The sequence below is a fragment of the Poecilia reticulata genome, chromosome 3 (assembly GCF_904066995.2).
Source record: "Poecilia reticulata chromosome 3, P_reticulata-male-v2, whole genome shotgun sequence".
In the NCBI taxonomy this organism is placed as follows: Eukaryota; Metazoa; Chordata; class Actinopteri; order Cyprinodontiformes; family Poeciliidae; genus Poecilia; species Poecilia reticulata.
In genome coordinates this window covers 30,802,913-30,826,531 of record NC_088832.1, presented here as the reverse complement: position 1 = coordinate 30,826,531, position 23,619 = coordinate 30,802,913, and the positions used below count along the sequence as shown (strand labels likewise).

The 23,619-nt window shown below is 37.2% G+C and overlaps 1 protein-coding gene across 1 annotated transcript; it reads right to left on the bottom strand.

Moving 5' to 3' along the window:
• Nucleotides 1-22,987, bottom strand: hsd17b12b (hydroxysteroid (17-beta) dehydrogenase 12b). Its single transcript, XM_008405692.2, has 11 exons — nucleotides 22,635-22,987; nucleotides 13,995-14,041; nucleotides 13,602-13,677; nucleotides 12,934-13,041; nucleotides 11,790-11,854; nucleotides 11,513-11,557; nucleotides 10,592-10,626; nucleotides 7,435-7,516; nucleotides 6,468-6,533; nucleotides 6,161-6,310; nucleotides 1-1,053 (listed from the first exon to the last, which is right to left on the bottom strand). The coding sequence occupies exons 1-11, from the start codon at nucleotides 22,810-22,812 to the stop codon at nucleotides 946-948; spliced, it is 960 nt and encodes a 319-aa protein (XP_008403914.1). The 5' UTR covers nucleotides 22,813-22,987; the 3' UTR covers nucleotides 1-945.
• Between the last annotated feature and the right edge of the window lie 632 nt (nucleotides 22,988-23,619).

Here is a 23,619-nt window from a genome sequence, read left to right as displayed (position 1 = left end):
TTGATCTGAAAAGAATATTTATTTATTGATAGCAGGAAGAACAAGTGCAATCTAAGTTTCAACATTAAGTCAATCATCCAGGGTAAAAAAAAAAAAGACAAGTTTATGCTGGAATGAGAGAATTGAAATGACAAATCTGAAATTGTATACAGACCCAACTTGATCAAACATACTTGAAGAAACTACCAATGGTTTGGCCGAACAGCCATCATGACACACAATAACTCAAAACATAGCAGGTCAAAATATATTTGTGGAAATTTGTAAGTAGATCGACACAACAATATATGTGTTGTAGTCAGAAATGCAAACAGCAATTAATCAAAGTGTTTGGTTCAACTATTTCAGTATCTGTCATAAATACAAATTACTGAGACATTAATTACACAAAAACAAAAGCTAAAGCTTCGGAATGATTTAGTTGGTGCTTTAACAGAAAGCGTTTAAACCAATGTGGCGAACAATACACACTAAAAAAAAAATAAAGAAAAATACAAAACTATGAAGAGTAAATACTGATGAATCATCCTTTAAAGCAAGTCACACTTCAAGTGTTTTAGCAAACAGAAGCCATAAAATACATGCACGATGCCAAGAGACACCATGCCCCTGATAATTCCAACTTCATAGCCTCCTTTCTCTTGTAGGATTAATTTCTCATCACGATTCTTAGACAGATGGTCTGGTTTTAGTTTCTATATTTAATTAAAGCCGTTTACTGAATGCACAAATTAGTCCAATGGTTATTTTATACAACTGTTGGGGTTGAGCACATAGAGACTGGCTCACATCATCTATCACTTGCAGGAGGAAAACTGAGATGTTGCCCAGAAACTGTCACTTTCTCTTTGCCTGGTCCCTGATGATGACGGCAGTTGGACATGACATTAATGCACCTGGTCCCCTCCATCTCTTGCTGCGGCTCCCACCGTCCATCTGATCCCCCTACCCCTGCTTCTGCTTCTTGAGGTAACGAGCGCGCTGGGACAGACCCATCCCCATCACGTAGCTGTTGAGCATCTTGGCTGGAAGCAGAGCTGTAGTCACCCAACCCTACAGAGGGAAATTACATGGTCATCTGGTGGCATTTACAAATAACAGATTAGCATTCATTATTAATCTCCAACCCACAGGAGCAACAAATGTGGCAAGCGTGTTTGTACAAGGGGAAAAAATTCAAGCAATTGTGCCATCTTATTGTATATGCCCTTTTCCAATTATGTCTGAACTACATGCCATTTGTTAAAGTCAGAGGTCACAAAACTCATGTCCTTATTTGGGGACTATTTGAAGCTTTCCTTAATGCCACTTTAAAAAGCAAAAGACACAATCCAAGTGTTTTTGTAGCTAGAAGGTGGCACTTTATGGGGTCAGCGGATGAATTTATGAGCCCGTGCATTATGAAGGAATGCAAATGACTACTTTAGCAGCTATGGGAAGAGAAGTACAGGTGGAAAGTTTACATATTCCTCTACTGGCATGGAGTTCAATGTCATTCTATTTGGGATGTTGCTGATGCATATTAGTAATTTATATAGACCTCCTAGGTTTCAAAACCAAGATTTCTGCTCACAAGTATGATTTTCTGCAGGATCATATTCCCGATCCAAACTTCTACCCCAATGTTGGAGTAGCAGAATCAGAACCACAGACTTAACTAGGATAAAGAAACTGATGAAAGCTGGTTCTCTTGTGTGGAAACACTGGAGATAATAGTGCAAAAAAGGATTCTTCATAAAATCACCGTCATGAAACTTTTCTACAAGAGTGCCTTCAGTCAGAAGATTTTTCAGAGCTGCTGTAAAACTGACCACTACAGGAGATCCTTTATGCTCACAGCCATCAGCACCTACTACAACTCTGTGAAGAAACTTTGTAATATGAATTCCAGCAACATTTAATTTGAGATTTAAGTGTTTTTTTTTAATTGAATCAAATGAATAGTTCATTCATAAACAGGCTGAATGAATGAATTTAGTTGTGTTGGAGCAGGATTGTATCCAAAAGGTGAAAACAGTAGATTTCAAAAAGTGGACTTTGGCACCTGCGCCTTAATGTTCAGCAACTCAACCATAGAGCTTTTTGCAGCCATCAAAAAGCTTCAGGTGTAATTCTGGAGGAGCCTCTGGCAAAATCTGAAAAGTTAACTTAAATATCTTGTTTCTGTGGGACAGCCGTAGCTCACAAATCCCTAATGGGTCGAGGCCAGGAATTTTAAAAATGCTATATGAGAAGCCAGATTTATCCATCCATGAAAAGTCAGAACAATGATGAAAAGAAAAATCTGTTGGGAGAAATTAATGGACAAATCCCACAAAAATGAGTCAACTGTGAAGCATGGTGGTGTTAGAATTATGGTAAATATCAATGCACTTCCACTGATATTGGATTATCAAAAAAGTGGATGGAATACTGTAGAAGGGCAACCTCCATGTTCTTCAACTCCTCAAATAAATGTCCAGATCACAGACATGCATGAAAACTGGTTTTGGAAAGGATGATGAAGGTTCACATTAAGCTACTGAAATGGCCCAAACATCTACCCTTTTAATCATTTCTGGAACATAATTAAATGCCTGGGAGTTGGAATTTTAAATTCCAATTTTAAAACCATTTTAAGCATTTGATCTGTCACTACTTCACTCCAAGAGAAAATTGGTTCAAATGCATAAAAAAAGCCACAAATTAATGACATCAACGTTCACGATGAGTATGTACACCTTCCACCTGCAATGGAAATCGATTTTAACTTTAAAGTGTTTTGCAGAAGAGATTCCCAGTAAAACCAGATGATTTGGTTTAGAGTTTAAGTCCTCTCCCTAAGTGATGAGCAGGTTTATGCGGTCTAATCAGCAGTTTTACTCAGACTAACTGAAAACATAATGAACTCATTCTTCCAGCATGGAGAGAGCTGAAGAGAAGGCATGTGATTACAGCTGCCTATCTGTGTGTTAGCCTGATTATGCAAACAAAAAACACAACCACATATAATCACATTGAACTTGCTGGCGAGGCAGACAAAAAAAAAAAAGAGTCCATTAAACGTCTCTTTGGATCCGTTTTCATTTAAGATGCAAAAAAAAAAAAAAAAAAAAAAGACTTTAAATTGCTTAAGAGCAGTTTGAAATTCCAACAAAATTTTATCTTATTTTTAATAACTGTAATTAAGTTTCATCATATTTTGGAGCTGCAGTTGTTTTCTCTCTTTTAGAAAATCTACGTATCACTCAACCTAATGTGGCTATATAGTAAAAGGAGAAAAGCGGTTTACTTTATGTAGTTAAAGACTACAAACCCAGTAAATGAGAAGCTGATTGAGCCCAGTTAAAGGTGACCAAGAAGCACCAAAGGCAATTTACTTGTACTGGTTGGTCAAAAACTGCAGGAACAGCATGGAATTTCACACTCCACTCACTTATCCATTTAGTTTTATTATTTTAAGCGTATTACTATGTCATTCTAATTGTAGAACCAAAGAAAAATAAGCAGCGGCACAGTTAACGGAACAGATGTTGTTTATCCCCAGAAAGGTGCAGATTGCAGTTTTACAGCAGTCTAAATTGGATACTGGTGAACTGTGGCTTAAAACTGTAAAACGTGCAGAGAGCCGAGACACAGCTGAACAGAGAGGGATTATCAGATAAACACAACAGCTCCGCTTGTCCGCTGCTTATGGACCGCTGAAATACTGTGGCTGAGGGCAGACAAGATCTGGGCTGAATTGATGCTATCTGCACAAAACCCAGCGACTGTGCAGGATTAATAAAAGCCTTTTTATGACAAACATAATTCATTGACCACCTGTGTGCTGAAATAAATAGTGTCACCTAAATGTATAATCAATAAACATGATCGTTGATATTTAGGTCATATAGTCCACTGCAGCACGCTGACATTGACATATGCTTGTGACCTCTGATGAATGAAGGCACAGACTGGAAAATCAGGCCAGGACTGAAGTTTCCGCCTCATTTCTGATAAGGTGTCATTAGGATGCAGACAATGCTGAAAGGTAGTGAGGCATCCCACTCCATTATTTTGGAGGATGTTTACTTCCAAACAGATGCTAGGAGCAGCTGTTGGAACAACATTACCTTTGTGAATAGAGGAGCGCTCGTAGGAGGCTCTTTTGTATAAAGTCAAACCGGAGCTTGATGAGCTTTTAACACAGTTGCCATGGCATACCTTCACCACGCTGCGTATGTATTATGCTGTTCCAGTTCTATAGCGCTGAGAAAGAAAGCTTATTCCTTTAAAAAATGGATAACTTATGTACTACAAGCATGCTTTCATAACTTCCGTAGTCGTCGAGCCTGCACAAAATATGTTTTAGTTGCTCCACAAGGTTATATAAACAAGCTACATAAAATGTTTTTTTTCCTCCATTTTGTACAAAAAATGTCAGCAGTTGTTTGCTATGGCTACACAACTGATAAACTAGAGATAAAATAAGGGATGGGTTTCTTAGCTGTGGTGGATTTTTTTTTAGAAATGGATCAATAAAAAGAATGCTTCAGGTCATCCTGAGGCCTAATGGAGCTGAAGTTGTCTACGTGTTTCTGAGCACAATTCAGAAAACAGTACAATCTGTAAACAAGTAAACATTTAGGCTGAAACATCAATTTCAAATAATCCATTAAATAATATAAGCTGTTCTTGTTCTCTGCTTCACTTACTTGAACTGAAATACTAATAGCTGCTCAGATCTGGACTAACTGTCTGTATACCAACAAGTATTTTTCAGTTCAATGTTATGAAACGGTGCAGGGAATGACTCCCCATGTGTTTCCCAAGAAACGATTTACTAAACAACAGCAATGATGTAAGCAGTTCACTTAAATAAATGGTTCTTAATTAACATGCACATATATACAGCTGACCAGGTTTCTTTTTCAGGATACAGGGTCGTTTTCCAGGGACACTTGAACCCCAAATGCCATCCATCCATTTTTGTCATGTTTAACTGGGTAAAAAGAGGATACAGCCCTGGTAAGGAGGTAATGAGGAACTCAAAACTTTTGGAGCACAGCATTGTGGGGGGAGCCAAAACTCTCTGATTGGAACAATACAACATACAAGTAAAACAGCTCTCCAGCTTATATTTTCTGTAAATTTAAATTTTACCTGAAAAAGAGATTTAAGCTCAACAAAACAAGGTGTGCGACTGCTGTGTGTGCAGCTTAAAATATTAGAGATTTACCATATTTTCCACACTATAAGGCGCACCGTCAAAAAATGGCCTATTTTAAAACTTTTTTCATATATAAGGTGCACTGCATTATAAGGACGCTACAGTAGAGGCTGGAGTTACGTTATGCATTCACTAGATGGAGCTGCACTAAACGGAATGTCAGCAAAACAGTCCAACTCCGGTCAGCGAGGAGAGCCTTCAGCGTCTGGGCCGGGGCGTGGCCGGACGATGGTCACCCTTCTCCGTTTGCGCACAGCATGTTTGTGGAGAACGTGGTGCTAAATGATCTACAGACGACCTGATTCTAGACGGTCGGTAGGTAGATAGGTCAGCCACACTTTATTAACAAACCAGCTTTCTGACAACTATCCCAGCATGCACCGCGCGCTGCTTCTTCTACGGGGGAAAATGAAGTCGGCGGCTGCTTACTGTAGCTGCTAGACCTGTTGTGGCTCAATATTGGTCCATATATAAGGCGCACCGGATTATAAGGCGCACCGTCAGCTTTTGAGGAAATTGAAGGTTTTTAGGTGCACCTTATAGTGTGGAAAATACGGTAATAGTAAGCATTTCCTTAAAGGTTTTATTCTGTTTTAGAAAGTAGTAGACATAAAACAAAGAAACAATAGATTGATTTTTTGCAACTGTAAAATATCAGGTTGTGATGCCAACTGAAGATCCCTCTTCTCTTTTCCGTGCCTCAAATGTGCATGAAAGGAAGGCTGCAGCTATGAAGTGCATTTAGAGCTTGTTACAGTTACACCTTGCCTGGCATTTAGACTGACTTGACATAAGATACAAAGTGTACTCACTGTGAAATAATAAGTTAGTGGCCTTGATGTTACTTTTCCTTTCCTGTCTCATACTCTTTCTTTATAAGATGTTGGGATCTAAGCAATTAAAGTCTGAGTGCTTTTAGAAATGTTTCAGACTGTACCCACTGTGTTTCTGGTTCATTTTATGACATACCATAATCGCATGCGGCAGGTATCCATTGGTCTGAGTCTGCAGACCCACTGTGTTGAGCTCAGCTGCAACGTAGCGTGCTGGACTAGGCCTGTCCAGGGTAGGGCGACGGATTTTACTCAGTTTGGTGGCAACAAAAAACGGCAAAACACTCTAAAAACAGAGAAATTGATAAAAAAAAAATCATCAATTCAAATAGCCTCATTATCTTTGCTTAATTTCCTGTTACCCCTCCCCAAACTTTAGTTATTAATCAGCAGCACTTGATAACAGTGCAGGAACCCTTAGATTAGATTAGTCCATTAATTACCTGAATGATGATCCCTTTGCTCTTGTATTCAGCTTGCAGTCCTCTGGAGAAGAAGTCCACAAATGCCTGTTTGAAGCAAAAGCATGTGATTAATATTCCTTTTAACCAAGTTCTCACCATTCTATTAAGGAAAAAAAAATTAAAAAAGGTCTATCGGCAGGATTCTTACAAAGTTTTAAATTAAAAACTCCAGACCTTTTCAAACTCAAAAGTTGATTACTTAAGCCTTTGCACTCAACGTAAAATATACATTTTAAAAAATCCAAGAAAAAGAAACACGAGGGAGGGAAGAAAGGACAAAAAGAAAGGACAAATAAAATGGAAGAAAGGGAGGTAAAAAAATGGAGAGAAGGAAGGAAAAAGCAGTAAAGAATGGAAGGAATGATGAGAAAGAGCAAGAATGGTAAAAGGGAAGAAAGAAAAAAAAAGAACAAAAAAGGAATGCAAGATAAAAAAGGAAAGAGGAAAAGGAAGACATTAAGGATACAAGGAAGGAAGAAGTAAAGGACATAAGGAAGGAAAAGGATAGAAGGGAGAAAGAAAGAAATCAGGAAATCTTCATATAGCAACTTGTCCACATTCTTGTAGCAGTGTCTCAAGTTTCCACTGCAGTGACTGTTTAGATGCATATTCAAAGTGTGAATAATGGGATTCAGTATATAAAAAAAAAAAAGATGCCAATGAACTTAAGTGTAACAGCGAGGGACAGACCATTTTCCAGCTACCAAAGAGAACATAACACTAATAGACATTAATGCTGCTCTATTCCTACACATATCGATTAGGTTTTGCCTGAGGCAATGTTTGTCAATAAAACAATAATTTGTAAAATGAGAACAAGACAGCATTCTTCTCCTCGAAGGCTACAGTGCATGTTAACAAACTGTTTATGAAGCCGAGATGTGCCTACAGGTATTCCTTCAAGTAACATTTGATGCGAAGGTCATACACCGTGTACCACAATTACCTTGGAGGCAGAATAGACGGTGAGGAGAGGAACAGGGTACATCCCACTGGCAGATGAGATGTTTAGGATGGCTCCCTTTTTCCTAGGAACCACATACAGAGACAAAAAAAATGTTCTTTTACACCAGAAAGAAGGGGAAAAAGGCTGGTAGGTGGGGGGCAGCAGACACTTCAGCCTGAAATCAATCCCAGCAAGATAAAAGAATATGGTAGCACATGTACTCGCATGCTGAGCCAAAACTCCACTCGTAGTACATCAAAGTAGAGCTGGTGGATAATGATAAGATCAAAGATACAGCAACATCAATACTTAAATGTTTACAATCTGATGACATTTTTGCTTCAGCTCTTGGTACCTTCATCCTGATTTTTTTTTCCCTTCTGAAAATAAACTTTATTGCAAGGAAAATATTCAGCAAGACATAAATCCTTAGCACAGTGACAACATAAGAATACCATACATAAATCTATATGAAAGCACATGCATACATATAGATAAAGTCAGATGTTGCAAAACATATTAGGAAATTTTAAAGTTTTTGGTGTTAAATAATATAGGAAATTTTGATATAAAAAATACATATTTTCTATAGATTTTCAAATAATTTCTTTTAAAATACTTCTGTATTGTGGCAACGGCATCTTCCAGCTTGTAACAGAAAAAGCAACACTGTCTCCCCCTTTTGGCTGATTGAGAGCTTACCCCAGTGCCACTGGCATTCAGCTGATGCCACATTTGGCAAATGCCAAATTGTTTTGGGCAAACTGCGTCAGATTAGTTAATTTTTAGTTGGATTTTAAATATGGATGTCATGTATTCCAGAACAAAGATCTTCCAAAACAACCCGGTCGTTAGAAGGGTGTGATATTTGGCATAACACCAATAACATCTCAGACAAAAACCCGTCTTATATTAACAGTAAAACAATGCGGTATGATTATCCGGAAAATATCTGGTTCTTCAACTCCTGAGACAGCTTGCAATTATTAATGGTCCACGACTTTGGCTTTCTACCAAAAAAATGTTCTGAAGGAGAATCCTGCAGAATGACCCCAAAACAAACCTTTTATGGTCAAGAACCATCTGTTGTGCAGACTTAAAAGCACTGCGATAAAAGATGCACCAAAATTCCTCAACAGGAATATTTAAAAACTCATTGCCAACTATTACACATGCTAAAAAGAAACATGCAACAAAAAAAAAAAAACTCAAAGAAATTTCTAATGGAGGAAATACTTTTTCACCGAGTTGTAGATTTTGCAAACAAATTTCTCAAAAATCCTTAAATTGTCAGAGGAAGAATTTTACTGGGGTCTGATTTAAGTTTGGGCACAGCTCCAGAAGTGGTCAAAAAAGAATCCAATCACATTTTCCTTCCACATTTCATTATGTGCCTTCATCATACATCCACATACTCAATTACTGAATAAACATGAGTAAACAGTACTTTAATCCTTTCAATATGTTTTCTAAAATAGATTTGGTTATTGACCTACACATATTACCTCTCAAGGTAAAAGACATTTATTTGAATAATAAGTATTTTTTTATTTAGCAAAAAGCTTGTTAATCCAGAGTTTCATAATATTCAATATTTTGCTGAAGCATTTCTGGTAGCAATCAAGTCTCCATGGAAACAGCTCTACAAACTTGGTACACATATTTTAAGGTATTTCTCCAATTCGTCTCTGCAAATCTTATGCTTAGCAAGGTCGGACCTTGCTAAGCATAAGCCGACCTTATGCTTAGCAAGGTCGGCTTAGCAAGGTCGGAAAAAGAGATGCCAGAGAGACGCTGTACAGAAATTACAGATAAAGAATGCTTATTGTTTGTGTGTGGATGTGTGCCTGCAGTATTAGCAAACAAACTTTTCCAGAGATGTTCAATTGGATTTCAGTCCAGGCTCTTGCTGGGCCACTCAAGGACATTCACAAACTGTTCCTAGAGCCACCCCTTTCTCCTGGTGACTGCTTTGAGTCATTGTGCTGGAAGACGTAGAGTTCCAGAGCACTCTGTGGGGGGCGGTCTCAAAGGATCTCTCCATATTTTTTCCTACCGTCATTGTATCCTTGTGCACCCACTTTCTTTGCTTAAACACATCTTTACAACATAATTTGTAAACGCTTAACAGCAGTGTTTTCTTTTATTTTTCAGTGTTCAGGCCAAAGGAAATACTTTTTGTTTCATCAGGCCAAAGACTTTTTTTCCTTTGGGTCTGAAAATCTAAGGCGCTTTTTGGCAAAATTCAACTTTGCTGCAAAGTGCCGTTTAGTGGCCATATTTGGGCTAGCCTCATCTTGTCTACATTATCTCCTTAACACACACTCATATTTGACAGCACTTCAGTCAGTCAGCCAGTTTTTTCTTGATGTTCTACAATCAAACTTAAAATTAAGTAGTGATTGAGAATTTGCCATGTCAGCTAAAAACGTCTCTTTCTCTGAATGAGATGCTGAATGGTTTATAGACATCGGAAGTCTTGTTTTATTTTATTACCGTCTATTCGATTTGCCATTTTTGTTACTGTTGGTGTAATTGTTAAGCAATTTGGTCAAATTACGTTTCTAATATGCTATTTAAATACATTTGACATCAATTTACCATAATATGTCAAACTGATGGAGTGAGTAGTGAATGGCTGAAGTTCTGGGTCATTCCATCTTCAGAGAAGAATAGTGCACGTCTGCCTTGGAGACCATTGAGTCCTTGGTCACCTCTCAGGTCCGTATTCCCCATTTATTCAGTTTTGTTAACTGGTCAGATCTAAATAGGGTCCAGCTGGTTTTAAGCTTATTCCCTTTCTGAACTGTGTTTTTCAAGGGAGTTCAATGCTGTCAAAGTAGTTCTGTCTCACCATATTTGTGCCTTGACACAATCCAGTCTCTGAGGTCTACAGGTCATACCTTTGATATACCGATGCTGTCAACAGGGTGACCTTCTACAGACAAGTGTGTTTTATTTCAAATCATGTTAAAGTCAACTAACTTTATTGTAGGTCTTTCCAGTTTTTCATAATAGGCTACTTAGTCAAGATTTATTTCAATAAAATCTGTTTTAGAATAAATCTGTATTGTGTGGAAAAAGTAAATAAGTGTAAAAATGTTTTTCAACATAGGTGCCATTTTTGTATGGGAAAAAAAAAGCAAAGAAAACTCACCTTTCTACCATTTGAGGTAAAACAAGACGAGTCATCTACGGGGGGAGGGAAAAGCAATTAAAAAGAGATGCCAGAGAGACGCTGTACAGAAATTACAGATAAAGAATGCTTATTGTTTGTCTGTGGATGTGTGCCTGCAAACATACACCTGTGTGGGAAGTGTGTGAAGAAGTGGTCAGAGAGGTAACACAAAGAGAGGGAGGAAATGTTAATGATAGCACAGGGAGCCATTTGGAGAAATATTGAATGACCTAAATTAAGTGTTAAAAGAGTGGGTGGACTTTAGCTGCTTCTCTGGGAGCTGCTATATGCGGATAACAGGGACGGAAGTGACTTACTGTGTTTTATGTCACCGTTTCCCATGTTTTTGTGTGTGCGTGAAAGAGTGTTCTCTTCTGTGTGTGACTAACTGGCAATACACACATCAGAAAAAAATCCCGGCAATCTGAATCCACTTAAGACAAACGTAATTACTCAGAGGTGGTTCAGATACCACAGGGGAAAACTAATGATATGAGCATAATTCAAACTTTATAAAGTTTTATTGGATGCAGACTGGGACTGAGCTAGACATTTAACTTAATATCTGCTACAGGTTTCCAAACAAGCTTGCATATGACAACATTCATCAAACTCTAGTTTTATTCCACCTAATTTTTTGCAACCCAAGTTTTTTTTTTTTATTATTATTATTTTTTAGAAACATGCTGGACTGTCAGTTCAATAGCAGAACTACCAATCCATCAACAGAGTCAAGGCTGTAATTACAGCTAAAAGTGCATTATCTCAATATCAAATGGTAGGCAGAGAAACTTACGCAACCATGATTTCAGTATACATGGTTGGTTTCTTTTCAGGCTGGTATTTAAAAATGTTTTCCTTATTTTTAGTTACTGTGATTAAAAACTTATTCATACTTACCTGGCACACTGATGTTATGTTAATGTTGATCATTGTGTCGATGAACTGAAATAAGAACAAGACCAGTTAATCATCTTGAGGAATTATTTTCTGAGTTTAAGTTTTTATACATTTTCATGGTCATACAACACCAGTCCATTTCTTTCAAACCCAACTGATTTATGAAATTATGAGAGATGACTTTTAGGCAGTTTTTAATTCAATTTAAATTCAACATAAGTGATCTGAGCAAAGTCTGAACTTCAATTAGATAGTTGTCAAACGAAAGACAACTTACCGTGTCCAGGTTGGGAACGTTGAGGAAGAACTCAGGGTAGGAGTAGGATGTGCCCACATTGTTTACTACAAAATAAAAGCAGATTTTTTTAAAAAAATTTTTAAGTGACAGAGCCTGAAAATACACTGAAAACTACTGACTTTAGACCAGAAAAAGACTCAACTGTATAAATAAAAATGTGGAAAAAAAGTGCTATTCATTTTCTTGTCTTTTGGGGGCAGCAAAGGGTTGTTAAATCAGATGCACATAAGGCTATATTTTAATATTTTATGTTTATGCATTTAACAGATTGAGAAACAACTCAGAACATTATTCAAGAACAAAAAATACATTTTAAAAAAGTATAGTGCACAGTAAAATGCTGCAAAATATATTTCAAATTCATTCTCACAAATTGTATGCAATATAGATTTTTGCAAATAATTGCTTTAACTGCAGTAAATATTAGCTAATTCCATTATTTAAGTTCCATCTAATCAGGCTCTCTGTGCCAGTTAGATATTTAATGATTCATTTGATTTGAGTTGTTCAAGTAAAAGGTCATTAAGAAACAGCAGCTACAGACAGATGCCAGTTAAAAGAATGTGATGCCTGGAATAAGATGGAAATAATTTTCCAATCTTTATATGAGGACTATTTTTATTATAGACCCTCAGAAGACAGATAAACACCATTTCTAAATTATTTATTAATCACAAGTAAATTCAGCATCAAGACCTTTATCAGCATTATTGCATTTAATTGTTTTGTAATGTGCAGTCTTTTACTGTATAAGCACTCAATACATAGTTGGGGCTCCTTTTGGATGAGTTACAGCATTACAGGGTCTAGTGTTATAACTTGACGTAACTTAACTTGAATGTCATAAATATTCTGAAATATTCTAAAAAAATTAATTTTAGTTTGAAAAATTAACAGAAACAAATGTTTGAAATACATCACTATTCAATGACTTTCACATTTTAAACTGAATTTCTGAAACAAAATGATCTTTTCAAAAACAATTGAACTTATTGAGATGCACCCACATATGCAATACTTGCATTAACACAGATGAAATAAATAAAGAGCATTTTAGAAAGAAATGCTCTTCTTATATTCAAATAAAATCCTAAACCCTAGGTGAACGGTGCACCAGACTTACCCAGCATGCCAATCTCCAGTCCCGCAAGGCCCTCTTCAATCTTTGCATAAATATCTATACCACTGAAGTCTGCTGCAATCGTTTTGGTCTCCACGCCACATTTGCTTGCTGGGGACACAATCATGCATTTGAGCTTAGTAAATAGGGATATTAGAGACAGCAAAAGGGTTAATTTAAATATTTATCCAATATGTTCATCACTGAAAGGATCCCTTTTATCCAATTGCATGGATTCACACTTGGCTCCAGCAGGAGGCTTTACTCCTCCAAAATAAAACCCCTGCTGCATCTCTACAGTACTGAAAGGATCACGTGCAAAACACTCAATTCAGTGCTATATCATTTCGTCACTTGTCAATTAGGCCCTTTGGGTGATAAAACACTTCAGGCTGAGGATGAATGAGGATATGCAGCAAGGATCTTGATGGCTAAGCCCTTGTCCAGCAGCTCTTTGTCTTAATGGATCACCTGTATTAGTCTTTTTCTTAGGAAGACAAGCAATATTGATTTCCCTTGACAAAGAAATGCAAGACTTGTTTGAATAATTGCTTAAAAACACTAATACTCTGTCATCCTTAATATTTTACTATGATGTGCCATGTTAGAAGGAGAAACAAAAACAAAAAAAAAATCAAAGATGTCAAAAAATAAGAGAGCACATATCTTACCGATTGCCTTGGATACATCATCAAGTTTCTCCTGAGAGCGACTAATCAGAACGATGGCAAAGCCTCTGCGGGCAAGCTGTTTAGAAGCAAAGGAAAAAAAATAATCAAGTCTACGAGAAAACAAACAAATCATGCTGCTGTAATCACACAAAATAAGAGACAACAAAACAAGAGTGAAAAAAAATGTTGCATCATTAATTTGAGTTTTCATTCACATGTAAAAACATGTAAACAGAACCAGAGAAAGATTCATTTTAAGACGGATTCATTGAAGAACCACATAACTAAAACCATACACTACATATATGAACAAGCTTGAAAAACTAGCATTATGAGATACAAAACTTCCTTAATGCAACCTCTGAATGTGAAACATTATCCATGCCATCCTACCTCCTCTGCATATGCTTTCCCAATCCCATCTGTGGCTCCTGTTACAACTGGAAGTTGGACAAAAAAGGACAAACAAGTAGTATTAGCATTCCTCCCATTAAATTGGTATACTTGCACTGAAAAGGAGAAGCAATGGTATGGCTGTTTAGATCGTTCACACGCTCAACTGTGAGTAGTTGAAGTAGTTTGTAGAACCAAATAATCGTACTTATCTGCTACTGTAACATTATGCGACTGTCAAACTTGTCTGACTTGTCTGGGGCGACTATCAGACAAATGTTGGATCTTGTGTGCAGAAGTTGTTCTGATGCAGTTATAAGAATAACAATAAGTTAGGTCAGTGGTGTCAGACACTGCTCACTGCTCTTTGTATACTGTGCTCTGTATATTTATACAAAGTAACTATAGTATTTGCAAGAAAACTGTGCAAATAGCAGCAGAGATGCCAACCTATTGGGACCAAAACCTACAATAAAACTGTTTGTTTTTGTGCCTTTCAGATGCAGCAGCCTATCACAAGAGGAGTTCTCCAATTCTGCAATGGCTTCATGTATGGGGCAGGAGACATATTCAAAGAGTGACGCTATTTTAGCCAGAGAATTTTAAGTGACAAGTCAAGTTAATAGTAAAGGAATAATTTACAGATTATTCTGCTGTAGTTACAGCTGCAAGTCTTGTGGGAAATGTTTCAACCATCTTTGTAATTACAGACTGAAAACATTCACCCTTTCAGCTTTGCAAAATAGCTCAACCTTAGATATGGAGAGAACCTGTGAATATCAGTTTTCAGTTTTATCACAAAATCTTAACTGGATTTTAGTGTGGCTTTCAACTGGACTGTTCTAAGACAAAAATGCTTCCATCTAAACTTAAACCATCTTAAACATTTTGGCTCCGACTCCGGAAGGTGATCCTTCAACTAGGGCAACAATTGTTGGCCAATATATTTTAAGTGCTATGAAACGTCCTAATGTAATATCCAATCAGTTGAACCGAGTTTTACGGCAGCCAGCGTTCACAGCGGACACCAACGACATTACCCAAAGCGCTAAACACACAGGGTGACAGAAGCACAGAAGAGAAAAAATATGAAAGTAGGCATATATAACTGATAACTTCCAGGATTAGCTTATGTTTAGTTCCTTCCAACAAGGTGAATATTATATGCTCAATGTGATGCTCAGTGTTAGTTTTCCACCACACACTTTCCACTTTCAGGTGAAGAATTACCCAGCTGTTTGGGAGACATCCATGATTGTGTTCTGGATGTCCATGATGTAGTTCTTCCTACCAGTGCTCCCTGAGGCCTTCAAAGAACATGTGCATTTAGATGGAGATTACATGACCCACAAGTAAACTACTCACTGGACTTTCTTTATAAAAAGAGTATAAAAAGATAAGAGTAAAAGGGGACTGAAAGCAAATGCAGGCCACACTTCAGATTTGATTTGCAAAAATCTATGAAAACCATTGATTATTTTCCTTAAACTTCAAAGTGCTTTGTGATTATCCTTCTATCCATCCTACACATTTCAATGAATTTAAGTCTGTGATTCGAATGCAAAAATAAACACAGAAACAAAAGACACTATTGTTTAAAACAATTCTCTATGATATTAAGCTCACAAATAGGTTATGTCTAGCCCGTGTACTCTATTCTGAAGTAGAAGCATTAAGAGATGTGAAAGTATTTCTAAGACACAACCGTGGATCTCTGTGTAGTCTTATATCAAGAACACTTGATATTAGATAAACCCTGACTGGCCAAGCCCCAGCAAGGCCAAGTGGAAAATTGTTTGAATAGAAAAAGGGCAGAAGCAAATGAAGCAAGAGCTTTCAGAAATATCTGGCTCTCGGGTTAGCGGTTATAAAAAAGGAAAGCTTCTTTACAGACAGAAAAGGTACATGCAGAACCAACAAAGCAAACAAAAATGATGGCACCAAAAAGGAAAGCAGCACAAATACACAGACTAACAGTGCCACCTACAGAAACTTATGAATCTAGAAAATGCTGTGCAAAGACGGCAACGATGAAGAAGCTTTACAAAAACAATAAAAAATAAAACATCGAATACACCTTCAAGGTTAAAGAGACTATCAATTCAAACTGACGTTCTGCAGAAAGAGATGTGGAGAGCTGCTAAGGTGACAGATGAGGACAGAGAAAAGAGAATGCAAGTTCTCTCTGTCATAGGTAGCAGCAGAGCGAGCAGATGCCCTGAAAATGCCTGGCACAAACAGCAGCAACAGCAGCAGCAGCAGACTATTTTTAGCAGTCCCCAGCTTTCAAAAAGAACGATTCAACACATCCCTTGCTAAATATAACAAAACGTGGATCGAGACAGGAAGCGCTACGATATGTCCCGGTATGACCTAAAAAAAGCTCTCTTTAAGAGAAAAACTTATCTTATCCGTGGGTGAACCCACTTTTCTTCATTCATTATCATTTACATTAATGGATTTTTTTTTTAAATGAATACCCAGTTGTGGCTTAGAAAGAGAGAAAAGTCACTTATAAAAATACTACTTTATAAGTTAGGGGCAGTAAGGAGGACAGCTTCTAATGCCTCTCCTAGCAATGACAATATACATTTATACAGAGTTAAAAAATGAGCAAACAAATATGTCCCAAAGGGGATTGGTATGGTGAAAACAAGAATTTGTCAACCATCCGTCCCTGCTTGCAAGGTTGCAGAGAGGTCTGGTGTCAGTCTTCAGCAGCCATCGGGCAACAAGTGGGGCACACACCCTGACCAGGCAGCTAGTTGACCACAGAGACACCCGGGAGAAACAACTATGCAGACACACACTTTTCAAGGCAATTTGGGTTAAATCGCCTTAAAAATTTAACCCCATTTGTAAATCCCCTGTGACTTGTTCCACTATTGGTTCCAATAGGCCATAAATAAATGCTGCCTTTTAATTTCAAAATATTACATTTTTGTGCACCCTTTAGCACTGCGCTTGCAGTACCAAGCTGCAAGCGCAGTGCTTAATTCTGAAATGTTAAGTTTACAAATCAAAAACTATAAAGATGTTTGGCCCTACCCCGTCATTTCTGTCAAATGAGAGCAATGATTGTCACAGGTGTGGCTTTGTTTACGTGATGATGGGTAAGTTTTAGTTTTATGTTTTTGTATTTTTTTTAATGAGGCTTTGACTATACAAGGTGATAGTTGCACCCAAAAGACTGACATTTTTTCATATACTCTCCATCTCTAGCCATAATGTAATAAATGTATGGAATAAAAATATGCAGGTAAAATCAGTGATTTTTTTTCCCCTCCACTGAGCACATTACTTCACAGTGACGGTTATTTCACAATGAAGATTGCCAGACACTTGGCAATCTTTCCTGTGGAGAATAAGCCAGCAAGATTAACCAGTTAAGCTTCATCTTAACAGGTTTACAGCAATTCTGAAATGTTAAGTTTACAAATCAAAAACTATAAAGATGTTTGGCCCTACCCCGTCATTTCTGTCAAATGAGAGCAATGATTGTCACAGGTGTGGCTTTGTTTATAAATTTTAGTCTGCTTGCAATGAAGCACAATGTGAAAGCAAACCGCAGCAAACAAAATAAATCAATAAAATCAGTTTTTGGTCTGGATCGAACAAGCAAACCAAATGTTTCTCCTGGTGTGAACACACCCTTAGATGCAACCCTGTCCCAACAAACTTTGATCAAATGAATGGCTCTCAACAGGCCTCAACAAATAATTAAATAATTTGTTCCAATTGTTTTGGGGGCAGAGATCCATCTAAAACCCCTACGACAGTAGATCTCAAGGACCAGGGCTGGTAACCCCTGGCGAATCAATATTCATCTAAGATCTCACTATGAGTCAAGATCCTCAATTACCTCTTTGAACTACAACTAGCTGTAAATCTAGGACTGTGAGCACCAAAAGTAACCGACGGCTTTCTGAAATGGTTCTAAGAATCAGCCATCATTGTCTGTGGATACTTCCACCAGAGAATGCAATTCGAATGATCAGACAGATGACGCATTTTCTTTGAATCTCCATTTAAAAGGCTAGAAATAAAAGAGCCATGAAAGAAATAAGAACATGTTAAGCAGCATTCTTCAGTCCTTTGAAATAAAATGCTGTAATTTCAGTAAATCCATTCTGAGTAACCATTATTTTATAGATTTTCCCGAGCTACAATATTACTCAAATGTCTGAGCACTCCGACTCATAAGGAAGATATGTCCTCATTTGAAATGTACACTATATAAAACACATCTGTGTGTGTGCCACATTGTATTCTAGAATTAACTGAAGGGCTAAGATGCTCATTAGAAAATAGTTAAAAGCAGCAAACATGCAAAGGTCTAGACCAGTGGTCCCCAAACGTTTTCCTGTGAGGGCCACATAACTTTTCCCTTCTCTGGTGGGGGGCCGCAGTCAGTTTGTAACAGAAAAAGTGTTACACGTTTATCATCTGCGCTACCGGAAATTGTTGACGGGGGGGGGCGGCAGCGCGTGTTACTCGATTGATTTTTACCCAGAAAGCACATGGGCAAAAACCGTTAGTGAAACGGTCACTGGGACTAACACATTTAATATAGGAGATGATTGCTTTACGTTTCTGGCTGACTTAGGAAAGCTAGCTAATCAGAGTAATTCAGCTGAACCATTTTCTCTTCCACTTCAATTTTTTATTACTTAGTATTTCTCAACCACACAAAATCCCTCAAAAAACATTGACATTTGTAGTTGGAACGTGACAGACAGGGGAAATTCACTCAGGAGGGATTCAATGTTTCTTTTTAAATGCGCCATTTATTTCAGGATAATCAATTACCTAAGCCAAATTTTCTAAATTGTTTTCACTGCCTCATCTAGCACGATAGACAAAACCCTTTGTAATGTTTTCAGCCCAATAAGTCTGAAATCATATTAGATTTAATACTGTTTGCACAGAAGTTTGATACATCAAATTTGTTTTCATAAAATGGTACCCATGCTACTTACAAAATCTAATATTCCTGCCATAACAATTAAGCTTATTCAAAGTACACATTCTTCTTATTTTACACTATTTATTCCATTTCTCCCTCTATTCATATTTTTTATTGAGCCCATCTCTCTTTTGTGTGATACTCTTGAGTGCAGATGATGCTGCGATGCCAGGCATCCTCTAGGGCTGCAGGAGAGCCAAACAGAAAGGAGCGGCCGAGGAAAAGAGAAAAGAAAATGACAAACACGAACATGGGGGATCCTGGGGGCAACTAAAAATAGCACAGGGAGAGAGGAGGGTGGGGGTACGGGAGAGTCTGTAGGCGAAATGATGAGGGAAACATAGACTGGTTTATTTTTAGGCATTTTAAGAATAAACAGTTTTTCAGGCAGAACAGGAATAAAAAGAAAGATTTTACAGCTGAGTGCATGTTCCCTTCACTCAAATAAATAAGGATCTATTTTTAGAGCTGCTGTTGTCTTCTGTAAAACTAGGTCAGACTGGATAAGTGTCCTAAATGATACTGCTACTATGTGCATATGAACCCCTGTTATCAACACAACCACTCATTTCTCAGGTCTCCACCAACATCAGTCATTTTAGGTCTTGTATATGCAGAAGTAATCATCACTGAAAATAATCTGAGACCAGCAAATGTTTAACTAAGTCAATCACATGTCAGAATAATAGAACATAGCTGCTTACTGCCTCACTAATTTAATAGTAAAAATAGTTCAAACTGATTTTCCAATATACAAATATGTTGACAAGAGGTTTGCTTCATAGGTAAGCTCAGGAAAAAAAAATCTGCTTTATATTCCACACTAATTTACATTTAAAATTGTCTCATATATTAAATAATACTACAGCAGGATGTACCGCTTATTCAATGTGACAAAAAAGTAAATACATCACAAAAAATAAAACAATCCAAACAATTTCACAAAGCAACTCATTAAGTATTGCAGGTAATAACCAGCAGAGGGAGACATAGAGTTCCACTCAACAGAGACAAAATCCAGAAATTTAAAGTTGCCAAGAAAACACAGCATTAAAATGTTAGCTGGATTAATAAATTATTATAAATGTATAATTGATGCAAAACATTGGATAAAATGTTATAATTATTATTATTATTATAAGTTTTCTTCACAAACAAAAATCTTGGCGTGTATGTTTTTGTTATAACAATAATTTTCATCCATATACATGATTTAGCATGTTCAACCCTAGGGTCAGGCCATGCAGGGCTCAAACTACAAAGAAAAAAGCAAGCAACATCTCAAGCTACACACACACATCAGACAGCAAGGTAAATGTGAAGACTATCACACTATTAATAAAACATAGACTAAGTAACTGAGCTGCAAAGGGTAGGGTGGCTTCTCTGGGTCAGGGACCAGGTCCTGTCCCAAGCGGTGGATGAAAAGATGGTCATTAAAATATCTAACTCACTCTGTGCTAATACAGTCTGTAAGCAGTTGTGTTAAATGGATTCCAAAGATAAGCTAAATAAAATGAGTAAAATTTATAATGTGATAATGTGCTTTAAAATATTGAAGCATTATTATATTTTTTCTGGCATCTATACCACTAATAATTCTGAGGTCTTCGCTAGTGGATTTCATTAGTATGCAGCTACAAGGGCTCAATTATATTTTCATAGATGCTCCCTTCTTTTGCTCAACATCTCTTACACACACAGTCTTTTGAACTGTGGGAACCACTGAACCAGAATGTTGAGGATTCTGCGTCTCATGTGTGCCTCATTTATGAATGACTCTGGAATTGTTATATAATCAGGCTGTCCTCCCAATCAAGTCCACTTCACTGAGACAAAGTTTGTGAATGAAAGTAGCAGTGGAGGCCAACAGGCTCCTTTTGCCTCACTGCATATTCTAAATCATTTTGCATGAGTGATCCAAAAATAAACTCCCTTCTCCCTCTGATGATTTTCCATTTATAGCCACACACACACACAAAAAAAAGATCAAAAGCAACTTCAGTTCCCAACTTCACTTCCAAACATTTTCCTCTCTCTGGCAGACTGATGTCACTGTGCATGTTGAAAGGCATTCTGAACATTTTCTACTAAACCAATCTGCCCAATTTCTTTACAATCTAAATCACCAAGATCAATAGCCCAAAACAGATTACTTTTAACTGTTAAGAGTTCCCATATGGTATGCCCATTTCTAACACACACACACACACACACACACGCAGTTTTACAGCATCTGTGTTGAAATGTGGACTTCGAGCTCTAGGGTTACGCGTATGAAGTAACATCAGGTAGCCTGTTCAAATGTCAAGGTTTGATGAGTAAGCAACATGGAAAGATGGACAGTATTCAATCTGATTTGATAATCCACTCGAACCATAATCCAGTCACAAGAGTTACTACAGTTTACAACCAAACTGTCTGATCATTCCATCGTGTTCAACCTACCAGAAGGAAGTCACACACATTTACTGCTAGGGCATACAAGATAGGTCAAGAGATGTGTGTGTGCTGCTGCAAAATGGGAAGATAAATATAGATTCAGCAGATGTGGATTATTCAAATATGTTAGAAAAACGGCTGCATGGCAGTGTCACAAACTACTATGTTAATTTTATCAGATAAAACTTCGGTATACACATATTTTGTAGCTACGATTAGTTATGCAGACCAACAGCATTTTAAGAGTATGGACAATAAGATTGTGATAAATGTATAAAGATCAGATTTGGCTTCTTTTTTTTTACCTTCCTATTTGCAAACTTGATTCAGCACATTATCATTGCAATTCTATACATTGTTCAAACAGACTGGATACATTGTAGGTGGGAACAAAGAAAACAACTCAACTAGTGACAGTTGAATAGTGCACATTGTCCTGATACTGGACCAGCTATTTTCTCATTTGCAAGGCCATTCTAAGTACAAAGCACAATCTAGTGAGATAGTGTCTTCACTCTAAAGACCATCTGTTCCTTAAGTCAGTACCGAAATGGGAAAAAAGGGCATGTAGGTATGCAGACATTTGCAACAAGATTTTTTAAGTCTTCAGGAATGGATGTTGCAGATCAAAATGAAAATAATATATTTATTGGTCAGAGATGGGATAAAATGTTTCCCCAGATTTGGATAAAAATAAAAATGTGTTGATGCTTATGGCTGTTGGCAGGAAGGATCTTCATAGAAGTCTGTATTACAGTGGCTCTGAAAAAGCCCAAGAGAAACTCTGCAATTTCACCACACTATCTAAAATAGCAATTTAACCAAATTACATGCTGTTTTAGGTTTCAGAAGACAAACTGTCTTACTTAGTTTTCAATAAATAGGGTCAGTTATTGGACATGGCGATCAAAAGTCTGAGCTTCTCTTTCCAACTGATAGGTTATGATGACAAATTTCTACTCTCGCTGTAATCCAATTAACAAGAGAAGTATAATAAAATATAGACCAGTCAGACAGATGTAGGTATATCTTATGTCAAAATAATACATGTTGGGTTGCTAGTACAACAATATACAAGATTTGCTGTTATCATTTAACGTCCCTTGTTACAATTCTCACTTCACCAAAACCTTATCAAAAAAACTCACTGTCACTTTATTTCTGCATGCTTAAGATCAGTTTTAACTGCGATATTACTTGACATTAGTGTTTCCAGCCTTCTAGACTCTCACCTGCCCACTTTCCCAGTTTGTTGGGGGAGATCAGTCTTCCGTTGCCCAGCACCCACACCTTGAAGCCGGACAGTAGCCGGTACACGGAGCACACGGACAGCCAGGCCGCGGTTAGAGCACCCAGCCAGAACAGCGGGACTTCCACGGCCTTACACATGGCTTCTCCTCTGAAAGACATTCCCGCACCGGTCCCTCCTCTGTCTCTACTCTGTGGTGACACTAACACCTGGACTTCTAACTTCTTTATTAATTAAACAGCCGCTGCTCAAAGTGCAAAGGGAATCCCAGCTTAGACGCCCGAGTCAGACGCTTCCTCATGTGTGTTTCGCTGCTGGTGATTGGGTGCTTCTTCTTCTTCTTTTGTACGTTTCTTAGCAACAGTGAAAAACCGAAGCATTACCACCACCTACCGTTGAGCAACATGTCAAGAATTCAAACTGTTCAATGATCGATAACTGGACCATTCTCTTTTTCTCTGGAAATGAACGATTTTTTGTGATACAGGCATTTTACACGAGTTGTTTTTTTTATTTTATTTTATATTCTATTTTATACTCTGGAATAAAATAGACATCTGGCTATATCTTTTCACTTATGAACAGCGGAATTTTAATTTAAGCTTATTTTATGTATTTATAGCTTAATGACCCGATTTATCATTTACTTAACTCTACAGATTTGTATGCCTTTTTTGTTTTGTTTTTGTTTGTTTGTTGTTGGTTTTTCCCCACTATATTTATACTCGTAAATCTTTAAAATACAAGGTGTCATTTCAGGAGAAACAATTTTTGAATATATACGTGCAAAAAAAAAAACAATATGCTAAAAAAATACTAGTCAGTACAGTTCATAACCAATTAACTAAAAACCATAAACCAATGAACTAAAACACAGTCTTGCACTCAATACATTGCAAACTCTTTTTTCTATGTGGTCTTTGCACTTGTCATCTAATTTCTTTTTATATCTCAAGATATTTAAAAAA